Source organism: Nicotiana tabacum, chromosome 3, assembly GCF_000715075.1.
Source record: "Nicotiana tabacum cultivar K326 chromosome 3, ASM71507v2, whole genome shotgun sequence".
Taxonomy (NCBI): Eukaryota; Viridiplantae; Streptophyta; class Magnoliopsida; order Solanales; family Solanaceae; genus Nicotiana; species Nicotiana tabacum.
Window position 1 is genome coordinate 154,256,034 of NC_134082.1, and position 9,640 is coordinate 154,265,673.

Sequence of the window (9,640 nt, forward strand, 5' to 3'; positions counted from 1 at the left end):
CTTTCCAACTCTTCAAACCGTTCGTCATTTGGACATTCCTACACAAAGTTATGATCAAATTACCAAAGGCTGGAAAAATGCTATCCTGCGTCAATTCTGCGATCGCAAATCTGGTCGCAAACCGGACCAGTGTAGCCCAGTTTTGGGCACCGATTCTGCGATGCATTTTGCGACCCACATTCATGTTTTGCGGTCCATTCTGCAATCGCAAACCCGACTTCGGAGGGTTAATCTTCCTATTTTTATAACCCGACCCCATTTTAATATATAGGCTTTGGGGTTCATTTTGGGGTCATTTCTTACTGACTTTAGAGAGAGATGAGAGCATTTTAGAGAGAGAAGGAGGAACCCAATATTCAATCATCCAATCTTGCATCAATTTTCAAGAATCAAAGAACCCAATCACAAGTTGTTCATCTAAGAGGTAAGGTTCTATACCCTAGACTTTAATTTCGAGTTCGGGGTATAAGGTGGGGTATTGAGGTATGATTCTTGGGTGTAATACTACTATGTATACATGCATGTACAAATTAGGTTTGTGAAAAGATTGTTAAACATAAATAAGTAAAGATTGGGTTGAGGAATGAAGGAAACCTTGTAAAAGAGATTTGAAATCAAGATGCCCAACTACTATTTGATAAAATGCTCAAATGAGCTGAAACTATGAATACCATCCTAATTTGTGCTCAATTTTGTTATGTCTCAAAGTAGATTGGGATTGCTAGAATTTCCAGAACGTTGTAGTAACTTAAGGAAAGCTTAAACAATGTATGTATGGCTAAAACTCCGTCTTTTAGAAATTGAGCTTCATCGTTGGTTGTCTGAGTATGGTAAGATTAAATTGAATTGTTGTATTGATTGTTATTTCACTTGACTTGGAGTTGCAACCTTATATGCGTGGAAACTGTGTCTCAAATTGACCAACGTGTTATTCTTGATAATTTGAAAAGGTGCAAGGACTATGAATCATGTATCGAAATGCTTAGACCTTAGATTGAAATTGAAGTGAGTTGTTGTGCCATTTACATGAAGTCTCATCTATGCCTACAACCTTATTTGTTCTTGTGTGCCATACTCTCTTGAATTACAAACCTAATGTTGAAAATGGGAACAATGTGAAACGTGAATTGTGGAATGTGAAAATTGTGGCCCCAAGTGCCGGTAAACTAATACATGTGTAACCAAAGATTGGAGTGAGATGAATAATGGAAAATGGTAACGCCTCGGTAAGGCGGCCTAGCCGATCGGGTCGTGATCGGACGCCATGACATATACACATGGCAGTTATGCATTGATGATTGAAACTGGAAAGTGTGAATAGAATATTGGTAACGTCTCCGGGAGATGGCCTAGCCGATCGGGTCGAGATCGGACTTCGCTCAAGATAGCGGTGGTAATATGAACGATGTGGAACAGTATGACATGCCCAACTAAAAGATATGGAAACATGATGTGAAGGTTGTGTAATTCTTTCACGTTGATAATGTTGTGATCGTTTAAAGCTTTGGAGTGATACCTGTGATTTCTTTATTTGTGTATGAAAGTTCTTTATAATTTGATGGTGTTTAATTATACATACTAGTGCTATTCGATGGCACTAACGTCCCTTTTGCCGGAGGCGCTACGTCTTTAAATGGATGTAGGTGTTTCTATAGCAGGTAGTGTTGGTCGCAGCTAGTGCCGCATCATCCTTTCAGCTGACTTGGTGAGCCCCACTTTGTTTCGGGGTCCTATTTCATCTGTTCATCGTGTACTTTGTATTTGAGGTATAGTCGGAGCCTTGTTACCGGCATTTCCATATTACATTACTCTTCAGTTGTGTTTAGAGGCTCCGTAGACAGGTTGTGGGTAGTGTCGAGTATTGGAATTAAAGTAGAAATATTGATGTTTAGCAAAGAATTTTAAAACTTGTAATATCTTTTTTATAATTATGATTTAAGCTGCCATTGGAAATGAAATGGGAGTTGTTAATGCAATGCTTACTAAGATGATTAATGGAATTCATCTCTTATTAATTTATGAATTAGTTTGGGTAGAATGAAACCTAACAGGCTTGCTCAGTCGAGTTTACTCGGTTGAGCGTCGGTCGCGCTCCTCGGATTTTGGGGCGTGACAGTATGGGCCTAAAAAATCCCAACCCAGCCCGACCCACCATGCGCATGTATTCACATGTATTCGCACCATGTATTCATGAATATAGCAGCGAAAAGCGCCTAAAATCAGGCAAGTCCAGTTGTACACGCATGTATTCACATGTATTCGCGTTGTTGTAATTCAGGTCAGTCCAGCTGTACGCGCATGTATTCGCGCCAGGTATCCATCAATACAGCAACAAAAAGCGCCAAAAATCAGGACAGTCCAGCTATACGTGCATGTATTCATATGTATTCGTGTTGTTGTATTCATGAATACAACAGTAAAAAGCACCTAAAATCATGGCAATTCAGATGTATATTCGCGTTGTATTCATAAATACAACAGTAAAAAGCACCTAAAATCATGGTAATCCAGATGTATGCGCATGTGAATACATGTATTCGCGCCATGTATTCATGAATACAGTAACGACAATCAACTTAAAAATAAGTATGTCCAATTGTCTAACAGAGAAAAAACATAAATAGCATATTTCATGCCTCAATGGTAGTATATACCATAAATATTTATTTTGCTATAAAATATAAAAGGTAGCTATAGAAAATAATATTTTAAAATAATTTTAATTTATAATAAATAGGGTGTATACCTTTGCTATAGGAGGTAAAATTTCCTTTAGCATTGCAAGTTTTTTCCTTCTGTAAGGAACAAATCATTCACAGCACAAAACGATCTCACAATGACATCATATACTATGACATTTCGACCCAAACGTAAATAAAACAAAACGGATCCTTTCTGCTCCAACAAACAGAAACAGTGAGTACTCTAATAGACTAATACATACAGAACATAACATCTGTCTCTTTTCTCGTAGAATCATCAATGCTGATATAGGACGAAGCTTTTCGTAGAATTGCAGGCATCACAACATAAACATGTTTACTTTCCACAATTGAACCCCTTGCAAACTGAGAGGACAATGATGAGGATCAAAGCAATCAGGATACCTAACACTATCAGCTTGATCTTCATGTTTTGCAGCCACATTTTCCTCCGGATTTGGGTTCCAGTATTCCTGAAGTCTTGTGCCTGTTACAATCAAAGAAGACCACTGGAATTGGTGATTGCTTATATACAGATAACACAAACTTTGCTTTGGGGCAAAAGAAAACTTGGTACAACAGTCGGTTGAGCTCTGTACTATGGCTGGTTTAATAATCTTGGTTAACTACAACAAAGTTGGAAGTTTATCACACAAAAGTTGGAGGGAAGAACAACAATAAAAGTAATTCCTATTTTTATGAAAAGTGTAGTCAAACCTTGACAACAAAACTTTTTGGGGGGGGAAAGTTGACAGCAAATGTTATATTGAACAGATCAAAATTGACAAGGATACATATCATAATATCTTTAGTTGTCACACAGATATTGCCATGCATCAGATTAGTAGCTACCTATACAGCACCAGAACACATCTCACTACAACATAAAGAAGGGGCAAGCAAAATGGTAATCTTCTTTTACTTCTTTTGTGTAGGTTGAGGAAGATATGAATGCCAGATCAAGCAAAATGTCATAGATTTATGGAAAAGACAGACTAAATACGATGTCAGCAGAAAAACAAGAACAAAGATGGAAGATAGGCAGGCAACAATCAAGCAAATGAAAGGCGGCGTCAATTTGTTGAAACTCTAACCACCTCCGCCTATGGATAAAGTTAGAACACCAGGCAACACATAAAGCAAATGCCTGATGAGCCCCACCATCAGTGAAGTTAGCACCCAACCCAGAATGAGCTGAACGACATCCAAAAGCAAGTTGGTTGCACACTTGTAGCTCACTTGCAAACCACAGAGTAACATTAGCTACATGTAACCTCAAGTTAAAATGCAAAAAAAAATAAAAAATGTTCCGATCGAGGTTCTATCCCATCCTATGGGTCCATATGAAGATTGAACACCAACAAGAGTCAATCCCATTCCCAATGTGTAGGAAAATTGCACCAGCATCGGTGGTAAGATAACACAGAAAGCAAACAATAAAACAAAAGAAGCATTTAAATGTAAGATTGATAACCTGGTGATGAAGGTTCTCCGTCTTATCCACAAGAAGCTCTATCTTTTCTCCACGATCAAGAACCTAGAATTTCAAACAAAGATAACATACCACATCAACTCTCATGATGTCAACCAGCAGAGTGAAAAGCATAACATATGAAAGGAAAGATTTTGAAATGAAAAGGCAATACAAGCAAATCACAATAATCATTTCTAATATGGAACTTATGGATATTAATAATGGTTAATTGCTTTTCTTATGTAGAACCACTCTCCAAACAATCGGACATATACTTAATGTAGTGCAGTGGAGTGTTAGCCGAGTACATCAGCAGCCACTACACTTAAACTCCAAGCTAGTTTGGGTCGGCTATATATCCCCGTTATCCATTCCACTCCATTTGGAGTGTTGTGGAATGATCAAAGAAAGTTACAAATTTAGCTCTAGGATTCTAGAGTTAGGAGGAAAAACATGGCAAGTTTATCCTCAGAACTTTTATGAGAAATCACATAGTTACTCCGGAGCTAATTATGCAGCTCATGATCAACAAGATTCTTATTTCTTATTACTCTGTTGTAAACTCTCTTCCCCCAGATAATAAGAATCTGCTCAATTTTTGATATGTTAAGAATTCCTAGTAGATTTCATTGTGCAGTTTATTAAATTGCAGTGAGGAGACTCCTCACCTCACTCAATTATTTAGTTATACCTTTCATAAACAGGGGATAGATATGATCTGTCTCTTACATAGCTTTCTGCATGTTCTGCATTTTCGAAAAAGAGAGGTTTTTGGACGTTTGAGGTAGTTCCGCTCTCCATGTAAAGATTTTGACATTATAAAATAGCCCACCTAGAATCCGAGGTTGGATCTAGGTGATTGCCAGGGAAAAATCTTATACCCTGTTATTTGAGTTGTCCAGAACCATAAACGAACTACAAATGTGACAATGTCAGAATTGAGATCAAAGGATAGTGAAGGACAACTACCTCTTCATTTATTCAAATAAGAGCCCCTTTTATCACCCCCTTAATCATACCCTTTCCTGTCTTGTTTCGTCTAGGTTACACAATTTAAACTAAACAACGAAGGATACAGGCTTCAAATACTCTAACAAGTCAGAAGCTATATGGAGTGGGGTTATTGAGAAATTTGAAAAGAAACTTGCTTTTTGGCAGCTGCAGCATTTGTCTATGGGTGGAAGACTAACTCTAATCAGTAGTGTCCTAGACAGCATCCCAGCCTACCAGATGCCACTCTTTCCAATGCCTAGTAAGGTCCTGAAGCAGCTTGACAAGATCAGAAGGAACTTTCTATGGGAAGGGACTAAAGATGGTCACAAGTTCCACCCGGTAAAGTGGTCTAAAGTTATCTTACCAAAGCACCAAGGTGAACTAGGGGTCAGGGACTTAGCTTTGCACAACAAATGCTTATTGATGAAATGGCTTTGGAGATATACACAGGAGGAGCAGAGCCTATGGAAGAAAGTTGTCAATGCCAAGCATGGAACCCAAAGCCATTGGTGTGCCAAGCTATCCAGAGCACCACATGGAGTTGGAGTTTGGAAGAGCATCTGCAAACTCTGGGAGGAGTTCTCACAAAACCAGCACTTCGCAGTTGGAGATGGACAGCAAATAAAACTCTGGAAGGACAAATGGCTAGGCAACACACCCCTAAGGAATGACTACCCTGCTCTCTTTCAAATGGTTAGTGATTCAGACTCAACAGTTCATCACACTTCATCAGTGCAGAGAAGGCAACTCATGGAACATAACATTTAGAAGGAACTTGCAAGACTGGGAATATGAGGATCTGCTCAGACTTCTTTCCTCACTCAACAATTTCTCAAACAACACTCTAGTACCTGACCAGTTCAAATGGGGTAGTGCGGATGCAGGAAAGTACTCAGTCAAAGCAGCCTACAAGTTAGCAGGAACTCATAATGTAATAACTGACCATTGGCCTTGGAAATTAATATGGAAAATCAAGTTGCCACCCAAAGTCATCTGCTTCAACTGGACTGCACTTAATGAGGCTTGTCTGACAAAGGACAACTTAAGCCAAGAGAAATTTTCAGATTGTGAATAGATGCTACATGTGCCAGAGGGAGGCAGAAACTCACAACCATCTTTTTCTTCAATGCCCTGTTGCAGCAGATTTATGGAGTATGTTTATATCACTCTTTGGACTTAGATGGGTCATGCCACATAATATCAGGGATGCTTTTGAGTCTTGGAGTTACTGGAAAGTTGACAGCACCATCAGGAAAGTATGGAAGATGATACCTGCAGCCTTTTTTGGAGCATTTGGAATGAGAGAAACAGCATGTGATTTTGATGGAGTATCAACTTCTCCCCAAAAACTCAAGGCTAGATGCCCCATGTATTTGTATAGCTGGGCTTATTTATCCCCTATAGACTCCCCTGATAGTTTTTTGAATTTTGTTAGCTCCCTAGTACTAGTATAAACATTTGTAAGGAGCTAACAATTGCTACACTCTCTTGTAATTTATGCATCTTCTTGATGCCAGCAATGAAAACAATTACTTCATCAAAAATACTCTAACAGGTCCTCTGGTCTGGTGAGCAGGCAGCTTTAGAATAGCATACATGCAGAAAACTGCTAGTTAAAAAAAATGACGGTCCTTGATCATATTCGAACTATTTGCCTTGATGTCTCTCTAATGTAAGGAACCTCTCCAAGGTCCAAATGATTCTTAAATTCCATTGTCCAATGGCCCCAATCTCCCATTAAATGCATGGATGGTTTTGTCTTGTATTATTTCATGTCATTATTACACAGAAAGAGTAGACATCTAATGTCAAGCTATCATGTAAAAAGTTAAACTACCTACCAGACACAAGGGTGAGCAAATGAGCAATTATTAGAAGACATTTTACCTTCTCAATGTTTTCCATCATAACACCTTTAACTTCCGAAACCTGGGCTTTCACCTTCGCAATTTTGCTAATTTCATCAGGATGGTCAGCACAATACTGCATATGCTCCTTCAACTTAGGTCTGCACTTAAGAAAGCACATCCGTTAGATCACTCGGCATTCTGCCTTTACATGCCACTGAAGTAAATATTTAATAAAATCACCCGAATTCCTTGTTCAGGCTGTTTGGAGGAGCTGTGGCAGCCTTCCCACCCCCATATTTCGACACAAAATCATCCTTAACACGCTCCAAAAATGCTATTGGAACTTGTCTTCCAACGGACTCCTCAGCAACCACACAGTATGCTGCAAGATGAATCATTAAGTTAGCATAGGTAACTCCACTAATTAACAAACTAGGCAACGTTGGTATATTTCTGAAAGTGAAAGATATCAAAAGAATAAATCTTCTAATAGCATCAGATCTTTCTCATAATAGCTTATTGAATTCCGTAGGTTAGACAGTAAGCTACGATGCTCTTCACTTGAAAGTAAATATACAATCAGCAGATCACAGTAAAGTAAGCAGCTAAGATAATGTATCTTGGAAGGTGAACATTTTCTTAAATGTACAACAAAATTAGGAAACCCCAACACAAAAATAACATAGTTCACAGTAATATATTTTTTTAGATCAGTATGGTTTCCAGTACTAGAGCTAGTCAAATCATCATATTTTCGAAAAAAGAATACTTTTTTCAATAGAGTTTACATACAGTTCTCAGAAATTTCTTCGATCCCTTTTCATATGTAAGCAAACCCCAGAAACAGAAACACAAATAAGAAGAGAAAAAGAAACAGCTACTTATTTATATAACAACAAAGAGAATTGAAAAATAGAAAAAGAGAACTGACTGAAGCCATTATCGACAAGGTAATTGAAGGTGTGACCATCACAGTTGTAAGTGAACTTGTTATTGGAAGCAGGGAGCTTCTGAAGGCACTGATAAGCTATGGAGTTGAAGTTACCACTGAAATCTGTGTATTCAGCCAATATCACATTCCCACGACCCACAAACGCATAGATCAAAGCCTTCTGCTGACCCATTTGATTTCTTGCTGGATCGCCGATCTGGGTTTTCTTTTTTGGGGTTTTTTCTTGGATTTTGCTTGGCAAGTAAACAAAGTAGAATTTCGAAGAAGAGAAAAATTGTAGACTATGGAGACCCTTCACTCTTCTCTCTCTATATCCTTGTGACTTTTTCTCTCTCTTGACTTGTGGAGAGAGAAAGAAAATGGGGGGTTTTGAGTGAAAGAGAGAAAAAGGGTGGTTTAAATGAGGGGTTTTGACATCTATTGGTAACAAATATCTTCCACCACAGTATACATATATCACTTTGGCTTTTAAGTGACTCAAAGTAGCTTATAACCATGTAAAACAATATTTTAAGTAATGAAATTTATCCTACAAATGCATAATCATGTGTAGAAGTGGTGAAATTAGTTATAAGCATTTGATAACTTTAGTAAAAAATTATTGATAAATGTATTTGTTTGAAATAATTAATATTCGGAATAAAAGAATAGGTGTTCCTGCACTACACTTAAATCACACGTACACGCAGGAGGGGCGGATTTAGGGGGCAAGGTTCACCCGAACCCCATTCGCCGAAAAAATATATTGTATATATAAGACAAAATTTATTTTTTACTTCTATATATTAAATTTTGAACCCCCTTAACACAATCTAAAAGTGTAGTTTATTGGTCAAGGAGGTTCAAAATCTACATAAGGACATGAGGTTAATTCCCACTAAATATAAAAAAAAAAAAATTGAACCCCTTCGTGAGATCTTAATTCCGCCACTGTGTCGAACCACAAAAATGACGACGTGTAAGATGCCCCTAACAGTTGGCATTTATTTGGATCTTAATGCCATACTTAATCAAGTTTGCTCTTTACTACGACTTAATACAGTTGTCAAATGATGAACGTTGTGATGATATATACATGGCACACTTTGTTAGTGTCCAATAGGAACTTCCCTAGAGATGGGAAAAGCTTATGTTTATGGTTTACAGGCCAATTTACATTATTTAGTCTAACTAGTTTAGTGTACGTGCGTTGCACGTGTACCTCGCGTCAAGTAAATATATGTACAAAAATAATATTTTTGACTACAAATGCTTCATCCCAATTTTATATTTTTTTTTATCAATTTAGCATCGATATATTTGTGATAATTTTCATATATACTAACCTTAGCTTGTATTACATTTTCAATTGTTGTAACTTAAGGAGGGGCGGGGGTGAATTTAGAAAACAATATGAAAAATTAGAGTTTTGGAATAAGAAAAATGAATCTAGTCATCTAAAAAATGTAGGGTAATTCTCACCATTTTATTCCCTTCTTTTGAGTCGTCTGTTTATTCTCATCTCATAAAAGTTTGTACAACTAAAATTGGCGACAATATATAAATAAATATCAAATATGTAAATAAAGTTACAGACGAACATAAAAAATACTAAGCGACATGAAGTTTAAATCAATAATTAAAGCATAGATCATAAATTAATATGATTAAGTTATCATGCCAATAAAAA

General features: G+C 37.3%; 1 protein-coding gene across 1 annotated transcript; it reads right to left on the minus strand.

Moving 5' to 3' along the window:
• Window positions 1–2,774: 2,774 nt before the first annotated feature.
• On the minus strand, window positions 2,775–8,349 carry LOC107784374 (vesicle-associated membrane protein 722). The gene is made up of 5 exons (XM_016605505.2): window positions 7,951–8,349; window positions 7,260–7,401; window positions 7,057–7,177; window positions 4,177–4,239; window positions 2,775–3,189 (listed from the first exon to the last, which is right to left on the minus strand). Exons 1-5 carry the CDS (start codon window positions 8,141–8,143, stop codon window positions 3,040–3,042), a joined length of 669 nt encoding a protein of 222 aa, XP_016460991.1. The 5' UTR covers window positions 8,144–8,349; the 3' UTR covers window positions 2,775–3,039.
• Window positions 8,350–9,640: the final 1,291 nt, after the last annotated feature.

Bases quoted from the DNA above. Each gene is read 5' to 3' on its own strand.
- LOC107784374 (XM_016605505.2), bottom strand. From the start codon at position 8,143: ATGGGTCAGCAGAAGGCTTTGATCTATGCGTTTGTGGGTCGTGGGAAT. The intron at 7,402-7,950 runs GTCAGTTCTCTT...TTCATCTTGCAG, and splicing joins CCTTGTCGATAATGGCTTCA to CATACTGTGTGGTTGCTGAG. The intron at 4,240-7,056 runs GTAAAATGTCTT...TTGAAATTCTAG, and splicing joins TGATGGAAAACATTGAGAAG to GTTCTTGATCGTGGAGAAAA.